The sequence below is a fragment of the Ursus arctos genome, unplaced genomic scaffold, assembly GCF_023065955.2.
Source record: "Ursus arctos isolate Adak ecotype North America unplaced genomic scaffold, UrsArc2.0 scaffold_18, whole genome shotgun sequence".
Taxonomy (NCBI): Eukaryota; Metazoa; Chordata; class Mammalia; order Carnivora; family Ursidae; genus Ursus; species Ursus arctos.
Window position 1 is genome coordinate 43735061 of NW_026622852.1, and position 12584 is coordinate 43747644.

Sequence of the window (12584 nt, forward strand, 5' to 3'; positions counted from 1 at the left end):
ATTAGCGCCCGCCAAGGGGCGCGCGGCGGCGCGTGCGCAGAAGACGGCGGGCGGGTGGGCTGGCGGCGGTGGACGTGTCGGAGCCGCGGGCGGTCAGGTAAGGGGCGGGAAGGAGGGTCCGGGACGAGGGACCACGGCCGGAGTGTCGGGCCGTGACTCAGTGGCGGGGCGGGGGGATGTGCGGGCGTACAGCGGCCGGCCCACGCCGGACTGGCAGGGTCTGGGGACCGGATCTGAGGGGTAGGACCGGGGTGGGGGTGGGGCCGCGAGGGGCAGGCTTGGGAGGGATTCGATGGGGCAGAGGAGCTCAGAGGAGATGCAGCTCCTCAGGGAGGGGAGAGAGGGGCTCCCACAAAATCCGCGGTGCAAGCATCTCGGGAGGCCTGAGGTAATGTAGGGGCCCTGAGGACAGAGGGGTGCAGCATCTGGGCGGTGGTAGGGCGTCCGAAGGCCCTGGAGGCATCTGTGGTGCAAAATTTCGGAAACAGGAAAGAATTGGGGGGCCCTGATGAGACTTGGGGTGCCGCATCTCAGGACGTTTGAGGGAATCTGGGGCCACTAGGCTTTCGAGGGGGCAAAACCTGAGATGAGAGAGCAGGGCCTGGGGATATTCTAATGGCTAAGGAGGAAGCATCTTCCAGATGGGATCTGGGGAAAATTGAGGTGGTGAGTTCTTGGAGGAGTCAGTGGGAGGCAGTGTCTTGTTAGCAAGAAGGGACCTGGCTCAGGTTTGAAGGCAATCCATGACATGGGGTGGATAAAAGGGAAAGGACCCAGGTTTGAGGATGGCACCGTGCCTGATGGAATGCAGGAGTTGGGGGCTCAGACTGAAGGAAGGCAGAAGTCTGGGGTGTGTAATTGGGGTGTTATGCTGGGATGCAGGGCTGAAGGCTGCAGAGATTTGGAAACAGAGATAAAAGGAGCTATGCCAGGGATTTGGGGCATATGAGTGAAGAATTGGTGAGAGCTGCAACGTAGAGCCCGAAAGGCTGAATTCTCTATTGTAACAACAGTTGGGAACACAATTTAGAGAGGGTTGAAGGGCCTGCATGTACTAACTGGGGTATAGAATAAGAGGACTCTGAATAGATTTATGGATTGGTGTCTTGGGCTGCTAAAGGAATTTTCCTGAAGTCTGCATGGGAAGCAAAGGAAGTACTAGAGTTCTAAGGACCTAGAAATAATGTATGCGCTGGATTTTTGTATGAAGTTTAGCAGAGTTTAGGGGTTCAGCAACAAAGTCAGAAGTCTTCAGAGATCAGGACTCCTGAAGGAGCCTGAGTTTCCCTGTTAGGGGCAGAATCTCCCTCCCTCACTAACCAGAGATACTTACCACAAGGCAGCCGTGGAACTGCCACTAATCCTAAACACTGGGCCTGCTGAAAAGTAGTAGGCTTGGGAGAAGAGAGCAGTTAAAAGAGGCATAAAGCAGGAAACTATTCAGGGTCATCTGCCTAAGTATCCTTTTGCCTGTCCTTCCAAGCTGTGATAGCAGATAGCATGTGCGACCTTCAGGGGATGAATAGAACAAGATCTCAGGCCTTGTTTTCTTTATCAGTTATATAAGTAGATTGAATTAATCCTATATAAGGTCCATTACAGCTGGACAGCTCAAGAAGCAATGACTTTGTGAGTGAAGTGTTTGGGTGGGGAGAGACAAGAAAAGGGGAACATTGAGTATTTAGTTAGTCCTGTGCCCAGTTCTAAAGAGATGATTCCTAACTGGGGAGGTGTTGTTCCCCAGGGGACATTTGGCAATGTAGGGAGACATTTTTGGCTGTCACTGTTGGGGTATAGGGGACTACTGGCCTCTAGTAGATAGACACCAAGGATACTGTTAAGCATTCTACAGTGCACTGGACAGCCCCCCCCACAGCAAAGAATTATCTGGCCCGAACTGTCAATAGTGCTAAAGCTGAGGAACTCTACTCAGGAGTCAGATATCCTGGTTTTAAATCCTGCCTCTCTCTCTTCTTGGCTTTGTGATCTTGAATGAGTTACTTAACCTCCCTGTTCTTGGCTCTTCATCTATAAAATGTTGTTAATAACAGGACTACATCATAGATTATTATGAAGATTCAGTGAAGTAAATCAGAGTGCTTAGTGTCTGGTGCATAGTTAGCACTCACATTTTATAATTTTTATTTTTAGATCTACTTTCTTACTCAGTTTTCATCACAGCACTACTAGGCAGGCTCTACTATACCCAGTTTTACATATAAGGAAACCAGGTCTTAGGAAGTGACTTGTTTAGGGTTACATAGCTAGGAAAGCCAGAGCTAGACTCATATTCGGATCTCTGTAACCCTGTATATTCCCTCTTTCTTTGTTTTTTTCCTTGCTGGGGTCTGCTTAGTCTTATCTCAGCCCATTCCCCTCTACTGAAAGCATTGGCCAGTGAGTATTGCTGATTATCAAATTGAACTCTAAAGGGGACAAAACTATTTCATTTGTAGGGAGTAGCCCTGGACTTTGTTCTTGATTTGCTCTTAGACCAGGACCAGTGGGTAGATAGGGGAGGAGCTTGAGGTTAGGCAGGATGAGGTGCAAGAGACTAAAGGGCAGGTGTAGAGGCCATTGGCTTGAAAAAACACTTCATAGCAGGGACTGAAGCTGAAGGCAATCATACTCTGGAAGATAACTCCTGCTTCTAAATGATCTCTTGGGCTTCTTTCCCCTGGGACACAGAAGCATTTGCTCTGTCCGTTTCCCCTGGGACAGAGAAGCATTTGCTCTGTCCGATCCAGGACTAGCTACAGCATTGCCGAAGCCAGTTCAGAAACATAGTAGGACTGCATCAGAAGGCAGGAGATTTAGCTGGGATATCCATACACGCCACTATGGGAAATATGTAATGGCAGTTCAAACACCCTGGGAGTCAGAGGCTTGATGTCCAGAATCCCTCCTCTGCTGCTAATTATACTACGTGACCTTGGACAGACACTTCTTATCAGCCTCAATCTATTAAAAATAAGAATAACAATCATTTATTGTTTATTTTGTGCATTAACTCTGTTAATCCTGCCAATGATCCTGCCAACAATGTAGACATGATTCCATTTTACAGATGAGAAAACTAATAGGTTAAATGCTTTACTCAAGGCTAGATAGCAAGGGGAAAAGTGGGCATGTGAGCCCAGTTATGTCTGACTCCTAGGTAATATTATACTAGTTCTATTAAAAAGGCTTTTCCAACACTTAAAGCCCATACACCTATGTCTGGAGAGTTTGGTAGTCAAGTGCACAAAGCCCTTTAAGTAGATCACTGTTCCTGCACACTGATGTGCTGCCTTTGTGACACTCCTAGCTTTTTCCTTTTGATACAACAAACAATTTAAAAATCATTCCTAGGTGCCTTTACCAACCTCTCAGCCAAAACTGCCTAGAGCTCATAGTAGCCTCCTCAGCTACGGAATGGTAACACATTTTTTTGAGTCAGTTTGGTTTTATGGTTGGGAGTTGACATACCTGGATTTGAACCTCAGTTCTACTACCTACCAGCTTTGAGACCTTAGGTTGCTTTTCCCTGAACCTTGGTTTCCTTGTTTATAAAGAGGAATAACACATATTTCACATAGTTATTATGACAATATGAGATAATGTAATAAAAGGTGCCTGACATTCAATAAATGGTAGTTTTATGAGACCTAGCAATTATAAGATGGAGGCATTGTTAGAAGGGAACTGAGGGTTGCTTTGCCAAATTTCAGTGACCCTAAGCAGCCCCCACCGGTCTCTCCCAAATTCCTGTTCCCTCTTGTACCTTTCCCAGGATCTGCTTCCTGATCCTTTCATCAAAAGCTCATGATTAAGTGAACGTGTGTTTATGTAGATAAAAGAACTGGAAGAAATGTGGATGGGTGGAGATGAATTGGAGGTCCTCTGAGTGAGAAGGGACTGTTGGTTTTTCCCTTGTCCTAGATTCTTTGAGTCACATTGGCAGCATTGATATTACCCAGATGTTTGTGGAAGATGCAAGGGAACCTTTCCAGCTCCTGCAGTTTTAGAAGAAGAAGAACGGACAAGTGTCTTTCCAACAAACTCTATTACTGATTTAACCTGTCCTTGACATATTGTAGCTCAGGTTTCCTTTTCCACAAACAGTTGCTTCTGGGTTTTGTTTGTCTCAGACTGGCATAGCTCTGTGGGTTATGCCTGTGTTTCCCTATAAGCTCCTACTGGTTGAGTTTTTCTTAGCTTAAATGCCCTGAGTAAAACTAAACTCCAAACCCCCTTCGGCACACAGGACTAGGTGAGTGTCAAGTGGGGGCCTCAGGGACTTTGTTAAAATCACTCCTGCTAGCCACTCCCAGAGTGACCATTGGGAGCACGGAGATGGTTATACACTTGATTAGCATTCCATTCAAATGGAAGAGGAGTAAATACAGTTTAGAAAGGGAATGTGATAAGCCTTGCAAAACCCCAGTCAAACCCGAGGAGTATGACTGTGGTAGGATGGACCTCCATGTTTTCTAGTTTTTAGGTAAAGAGCTCTGGTCATGTTGCTTTTGTTCAGAATTATATCCCTAGTGTTTTTATGGGGCTGGACTTGCAATATGTGGTCAGTAAAGATTCATTTAATTAATTGCTTAAAGTTCTTCAGTTCTGCTGATGGCCTAAGCCCTCAAGAGACTGACAGAGGTGTGACCTTTGGTCATCACTAATCTTTGGATTCTGAGATCAGGTAAAACTCTCTAGTGAAGGCTCAGAATTTTTATTTTTGAAATTTACGTGTCTGATATCTTGGGTACAGTATGCCTTTTAAAAAGTGCCTATTTCTTCTCTTTGGCTGGGTCGTGGCTCCCGCTGCACTATTATATACTGCACAGTTATTGTATGACTCCCTTGGTGCTGTACTAAATGTGTTATACACATGATCCTGTTTAATCGTTACAGTAACCTTGGGAGGAAGATACTATTTTAAAGCCCTTCTTAGATAAACTGAGAACTAGAGAGGTTAGTTAACTTGTCCAAGTCTCCACAGTAAGCAGTAGAGCCAGGATTGAAATCCAAAAAGCCTGATTTTCTTAATCTGTTTAATGCTGGTCACCCCCAGTGACCCTTCTTTTAGTCCTAGTTCTGCCATGTGATGAATGAGTTCTTGATCTCTCTCTCCTGGTCTCCATTTACTCATCTATTTTACTCTGAGATCACTACTAATTCTATCATTCCATATTTAGTCCCTGCTAGAAGGAACTTATTTTCTGAGCAAGAGAGGTGAATTCATTTGCCCATCAGTTTCTAGCATGGATACCTAGTGTCCTCAATCAAATTCTTTCAAAGCCAGCCAGTCCTTTTATTAATCTTTATGTGCTTTTCTCTGCCATGACAAGAAAGATTCTTCATCCCTTTGAAAATGTAGTTTGTAAACTGAAGCTTTGTTAATACTAGTACTAGTTGTTATTGTTAATACTGTTGCTGATTGCTACTAAAAGTATTATAAATAACAGTTTTCATTTCACACCTGCTGTTTTCCAGACTAGGCACTTGATATGCATTATCCCTAGTTTTTTACTTTTTATAAAGTTCAAGAAGACAGGTTTCCTGAGGTTAAATAACTTGCCTACTGTCCTACAACTTATAAATGGCAGTGCTGATTTAATCCCAGTTCTTCCTGACTTCAGGGTTCATGGGTTTGTGTTTGTTTTCTGTTTTTTGGGTTTTGTTTTTTTTTTTTTTTTCCTGCTCTCCTGGTTATTTAAATCATAGACTGGGGAAAGCATGGTGGTGCCAGAAGCAGCTAGATCAGGTTAGGGTATGACTATAGAATTTTCCTGAGCCTTAGGGCTGCTGAAGCAAACACAGTTTAAAGGGTAGATTCTTATCTGGAGCTGAAGAGCTGGGCTAGTATTAGTAGGGGATGTGTGGCACGGCATTAATCATGAGATCAGAGCAGTGAGATGAGGGGTCAAGAATTGACAATACAAAGTGCAACAGCAAACATGGGTAAGGGATCATGAAGGCAGACAAGACTGTTATAACATGTAGGGGGTTCATTTCTGACTGGTTTTAGATTTTATAGCTGACAGAGAATGCGTGGCTAACGTAGAGACTTGGTAGGACAATTCTTGTCACCCCTCTAGTCCAAACTGAGTTTGAATTGACTTTCCATCTGAACCATTGTCAGTGTTAACAGCAATGGCTAGATATATGTTTCTTGAAGAGAGGGAATGTATCTGCCTGTCATATGGCTCTGCATCAGGCTAGGATCCTGCTGAAGGCAGTGTTTGCTGGTTGTAGACGTGGGAGACATAGTTCAGGCTTTTGCCAGGTCTGAGTCTATATACCTGATGCTTCCGTGATGAGAACTGTTTCGCTGGCAGAGCACACCAGCTTTAGAGTAGGAATCCTTGACGTTCTCTTCTGCCTTAGGGAGCCTGGTGAAGCTGCAGATAGCTGAGATAATTTGGGATATGGATGTGGGCATAGTAAATTCATTTTTTAAAGTGGGTAGCTTAGACAAGGAGGCAAGAAGCTTTTTAATTGAAGGAGGTGGTATGATATTCCAGAAAGCTGGGGAAAGAATTTGCTAGTATTTTTACAAGTTGGCAGACTTGTTTAATTAGCTGATCTGCAGTGCCAGCTTTGGGAAGAACAGATGTCCCTTGAATTATAAGGTAGCACGCTCTGGATCTAAACACCAAATGTTGCCCTCAGTCTGTTGTGCCAGATGATGGAAGAAGGAGCTGAAGCTATTGGTTTAGAACTAAAGTTTGCATGGATTTCGAATTGAGGTTTCTATCAGTATTTCTATACTACTGAGCCCAGACCTATGGATTTAAGAATTCAGTAGTAAGTTTCGCCTATTCACATGAGACCTTATAGGTTCATGATATGTGATAGTGTGTTATTTTGTTGAGACATGGATTTGAGTCCTAATGGATTGCAAGGCTGGTGTGTGGAGTGGGTCACCCAGCTAACAAATCATTGTAGCCACCTGACTCCACTGGAGCTAAATCCCTTAACAATAGTATTAGTCTTTCTTATTTGTGGAGAAAATTATATTCTGCAAGGAAGCATCTCCCAAAGTACAGTCTAGGGAACACTTGTGAACCAGTGTTACGTGACAGTGGGGAAAAACCCTAAAACTTGAAGTAATTCTGGGTTAAACAAAGTTAAAGGTATTTGTACTGCAGGGTTTCAGCATGTTTGAGCTTTGTGACCTTTAGCCGGTTTTTCTGAGCCTTAGTTTCCTCATCATAAAATAATAAAAATAGTACCTACTTTATAGGGTCATTATGAGGATTAAATGAGATTAAGTATGTGAAGCATCTAGCGTGGCCTCTAGCACATAGAAGATACTAGATGGATACTGTTTCCCTTCTGGTAGAAGAGAAGTGGGATTTCAGAGAGGTGGGATTGATTTTGGATAAATGATGTGTGTCCGCTATTAAATATTTGTCAGGTCACCATGCAAAGCTAAATATAGGGAAATTCCATATGTATCTCTGCATAGACTCTCCTTCTGTTTGCATGGAGAAGGAGTTGATGACACTTGCAAAGCTTTTCTTACCTTGCTGCATTATCCTTAAACCACACTAACTTGCCCTCCTCTTCTCCTTGATGGCTGACCATCTGCATTATCAGGAGACTGCAGAAATACAGCTGTAAAATTTGCATTTAAGAAGGGCTGCAATTTATCCCTTTGCCTCACCTTGCTAGGTCTGTTCATTCTAATTTGGGGTATAAATTGACAATGACATAAGTCTGCAGAGCACTGAGATCTCTGTTCTATTTCTTGAGCATATGTGGATCAAGGTGGGTGGGAGTATTTATGGCTCGTACTTGGTGAAGTAGGGGGTGTTCCAGGCCAAAAATAAACTGTCTTGATAAGGCAGTACTGTTTTTTAAAATCATTGGGCTTGAGTCTCTGGCTTTTTTAGCTGTACCACTTCCCCCACTTTAATCTACTCATCTTGGTGATTGTACTTCTTAATATTGCTCAAATGCATCTTTCCATCTCCACCACCTGCTCTTTAGTTCAGGCTCCCTATTACCTCCCCTAGCCAATTTTGCAATAATTTTCCAAACTAGTTTCTCAGCCTTTTCACCTACTCTATTCAGGCTTTGATCATATCACTTCCATGCTTCAAAACGTATGTTGCTTCACTAGGCCCATCAAGATGAAATCGGAAGGTCTCATTTTGGCTCTGAAGACTTCTTATAATCATTCTCATAATCAAACCAGTTACTCTAATCTCCCTAGATTCTTCCACAATTTTAACCTAAGAATGAGAGAAACGAGAACTAAAATGTTTCTAGAACTTTTTTTGGTGTGAAGCCAAAACTTAGAAATTTTTACACTACCTGTATTGTCTCATTTAATCCTTGCATTGACCTTGTGAAGGCAGTATTATTTCGTTTTACAGATGGAAACCTATAGAGGTTACATATTCTCTGTTCTCTTTCTAATACACTGAAGCTCTTGCTCTTTCCCTTGCTTTCTAACCTTTGTTAAGACTGTCCTTGTCTGGTACTCCCTTTCCCCCATCTCCACATATCCAGGACCCTAACCGATGCCATTCTGTTTCCCTTCAAATTAACAGTGAATGCCTCTTAGCCTCCATCAAATTGAGTTTGTATCTTACTTATGATACTGTGTTCTGCCTTAGCTGTTATTTACCTGCATGTCTTGTCTCCTTTACTAAAGTTTGAGCATCTGAAGGGCAGGATTCTGATAACTTACTTAGTACAGTAAAGTACGTGGTACCTAGTCTTAGTTGGATGGATTGGTGAGTAGGTGGGACGATAGATGAATGAAAAATCCATTATTTCCTGACCTGATGTTTTATGGATCACCTAAGCTAATTGTCATAATTTTCTGTTTCCCTGTATGCTTCCTAGGACCCCAAGCATGACACCATAAACTCTCTATAACATAATCAAAGAGGCTCTGTGCTTTTGTTCACATAGTTTTCTTTGCTTAAAATGCCTTTATCCCTTTAGGCCATGTTTCTTTCCAGACGTATCTCAGAAGTGTCAGTGCTTCTGGGGAGCCCTCCCCAGTTCCTCTAGGAACTGTTCCTCTATCTACTGTGCTCCTGCAGAACTTTGTGTATAATCCTTTCCTGTATATAAATATAAATGGAGTCGTAGACGTCACTAATTGCTAACATTTATCAAGCATACTGCTTGCCATGGGCTGTACTAGGTGCATGATATTCACCATGCTGTTTAATCCTTCCAAAAACCAGATGAAGTAGATATTACTTCAGTTTTATAGATGGGTGCTGGGAAACTGAGCTTTGGGAAGTTTAGGTTACTTCCTTCAGGTCACACAACTAAGTGTCAGAGATTCCAGACTCTGATTTCTTCCCCACTGTGCAGCGCTTTGTCTGCTTTAGTTCTTGTGTATCACCATCACCTAACAGAGTAGACGTCGATAAATATTTGTTAAATAAGTCAGCAGCTGAACGAGGGATGGTAGCTATTCTCTAAGAGTTTCTTGAGTGAATTAGCTCATCCAGGCAGTAGAATAATGGCTTCTTCTTCTCATTTGCAGGATTTGACCCTTTGGAGCATGAATAGCAAGCTGTTCAGTTCTGGGCTGTGTTAGCGGGCCCCTCAAGGGAAGCACAATGGCCACTGCAGCCGCAGCAGCTTCTCACCTGAACCTGGACGCCCTCCGGGAAGTGCTGGAATGCCCCATCTGCATGGAGTCCTTCACAGAGGAGCAGCTGCGGCCCAAGCTCCTGCACTGTGGCCATACCATCTGCCGCCAGTGCCTGGAGAAGCTCCTGGCCAGCAGCATCAATGGTGTCCGCTGTCCCTTTTGCAGCAAGATTACCCGCATCACCAGCCTCACCCAGCTGACGGACAACCTGACGGTGCTGAAGATCATTGACACAGCCGGGCTCAGTGAGGCTGTGGGGCTGCTCATGTGCCGCTCCTGTGGGCGCCGGCTGCCCAGGCAGTTCTGCCAGAGCTGCGGTGTGGTGTTGTGCGAGCCCTGCCGGGAGGCGGACCACCAGCCCCCTGGCCACTGCACACTTCCTGTCAAAGAGGCGGCTGAGGAGCGGCGTCAGGACTTTGGCGAGAAGCTGGCCCGTCTGCGGGAGCTTATGGGGGAGCTGCAGCGCCGGAAGGTGGCCTTGGAAGGGGTCTCCAAGGACCTTCAAGCAAGGTATAAAGCAGTTCTCCAGGAGTACGGGCGTGAGGAACGCAGGGTCCAGGAAGAGCTGGCTCGCTCTCGGAAGTTCTTCACAGGCTCTTTGGCTGAGGTTGAGAAGTGCAACAGTCAAGTGCTCGAGGAGCAGAGTTACCTGCTGAACATCGCAGAGGTGCAGGCCGTGTCTCGCTGTGACTACTTCCTGGCCAAGATCAAGCAGGCGGACGTAGTGCTCCTGGAGGAGACGGCTGATGAGGAGGAGCCAGAGCTCACGGCCAGCCTGCCCCGGGAGCTCACCCTGCAGGACGTGGAGCTTCTTAAGGTTGGCCATGTCGGCCCCCTCCAAATCGGGCAGACTGTTAAGAAGCCCCGGACAGTCAACATGGAAGATTCCTGGGCCATGGAGGCTGCAGCCTCCGCTGCCTCCACCTCCGTTACATTTAGAGAGATGGACATGAGCCCCGAGGAAGTGGCCGCCAGCCCTCGGGCCTCACCTGCTAAGCAGCGGGGTTCCGAGACCACCGCCAATATCCAGCAGTGCCTCTTTCTCAAGAAGATGGGGGCCAAAGGCAACACTCCAGGCATGTTCAACCTTCCAGTCAGTCTCTATGTGACCAGTCAAGGCGAGGTTCTGGTTGCTGACCGAGGCAACTACCGTATACAAGTGTTTACTCGGAAAGGCTTTTTGAAGGAGATCCGCCGCAGCCCTAGTGGCATTGATAGCTTTGTGCTGAGCTTCCTCGGGGCTGATCTGCCAAATCTTACTCCGCTGTCAGTGGCCATGAACTGCCATGGGCTCATTGGTGTGACTGACAGCTACGACAACTCCCTCAAGGTATATACCTTGGATGGTCACTGCGTGGCCTGTCACAGGAGCCAGCTGAGCAAACCCTGGGGCATCACAGCCCTCCCTTCTGGCCAGTTTGTGGTAACTGATGTGGAAGGTGGAAAGCTCTGGTGCTTCACTGTTGACCGAGGAGCAGGGGTGGTCAAATACAGCTGCCTCTGCAGTGCCGTGCGGCCCAAGTTTGTCACCTGTGATGCTGAGGGCACCGTCTACTTCACCCAGGGCTTGGGCCTCAATCTGGAGAATCGGCAGAATGAGCACCACCTGGAGGGCGGCTTTTCCATTGGCTCCGTGGGCCCCGATGGGCAGCTAGGTCGCCAGATCAGCCACTTCTTCTCAGAGAATGAGGATTTCCGCTGCATTGCTGGCATGTGTGTGGATGCTCGTGGCGATCTCATTGTGGCCGATAGTAGTCGAAAAGAAATTCTCCACTTTCCTAAGGGGGGGGGCTATAGTGTCCTTATTCGAGAGGGGCTCACGTGTCCAGTGGGCATCGCCCTCACTCCTAAAGGGCAGCTGTTGGTCTTGGACTGTTGGGATCACTGCATCAAGATTTACAGCTACCACCTGAGAAGATACTCTACCCCTTAGGGGATAAGAGATAACCATTTCTTCCTCCCAGCCACCTTCCTTCCCCTTATTCTGGTTATTGGTGGTATTATAGAGTGCACTTGGCCTGTGTCTTTATGCCAACTGGCTAGTCCTAGAATTTTAGAAGCTGTCTTTTAGGGGGGGTTTTTTGGTTTTGTTTTGTTTTGCATTGCATTATTTCCCTCCTGAATTTAGAGCTTTAACCAGATGCATTGCCCCAAACAGGACATCTGATATGGGGTTAGCTGAAGTTTGATTAGAACTTAGGCACTTCTGAGGCTTCAGAAGCCTTTTGCCCCCTGTATTTGAAATTTGCCCTTGTACTGACCCCTCGTTGATTTCCCTCTTTTGGCTTTGATAACACTGGTCCCGTATTTCCCTCTTATTGTCATGCGCGTCATATGTGACACTTTCTCTTAATTCTGCTGCATTTAGTGTGCATGCTTCAGTGGGATCTGCTCCACCTTTCATTTCAGACATCATCTCCTTGTGGCGTGATGTCTCAGGTCTCTTCACCTTTCATTCATTTATCTCCCCACCAAGGGTTATATACCGTCCTTTTGGGAAGCAGTACCTCTTGGTTCTGGGGGTTTTGTGCCATCTTGGATTGGTCTTTACTTACGGATGTGACAGAGAATGAATTGACCCTAGTTGGTTGGTGTTGAAGACTTTGGCCTGGAAACTGCTTGCCTTTTACAGGCGCATATAGATTGGAATTATTTCAAAGCACAGAAAGATGGGAATAAACAAACACAAATGCTAATATAGTCATAAACATTCTTGAGTGGTCTCTAGAGCTCATTATTTTTCATATTACCTCTCTCCGTGGGTCTGTGCTAAGAGTTGACTGCAGAATTGTACAACACAGGCCAGGGTCAACAAAGTAGGGAGGTGGACACATCTCATTTTCATTAGACAAAACTGTTGGGTCTTTATTCTGTATTTTCCTCAAGTGACTGCACAATATTTGGTTTTGAGATTTATTTCCATTCCTCCATCAAGAATTAAATAATTGATAACTGTTTCTTCATTGCCGGT

At 45.5% G+C, this 12584-nt stretch overlaps 2 protein-coding genes across 5 annotated transcripts in view; one reads left to right on the forward strand and one right to left on the reverse strand.

The window, feature by feature from the left end:
• Positions 1–12584, reverse strand: part of ASTN2 (astrotactin 2) — an 844134-nt gene that overhangs the window by 195743 nt on the left and 635807 nt on the right. The window lies entirely within an intron of this gene.
• On the forward strand, positions 14–12576 carry TRIM32 (tripartite motif containing 32). Of its 2 annotated transcripts, none has more exons than XM_026513854.3 (2): positions 14–97; positions 9503–12576. In XM_026513854.3, the coding sequence occupies exon 2, from the start codon at positions 9579–9581 to the stop codon at positions 11544–11546; it is 1968 nt and encodes a 655-aa protein (XP_026369639.3). In that variant the 5' UTR covers positions 14–97; positions 9503–9578; the 3' UTR covers positions 11547–12576. The 2 variants fall into 2 exon arrangements, with proteins under 2 accessions (XP_026369639.3, XP_057169705.1); XM_057313722.1 differs by lacking the exon at positions 14–97 and adding an exon at positions 365–388.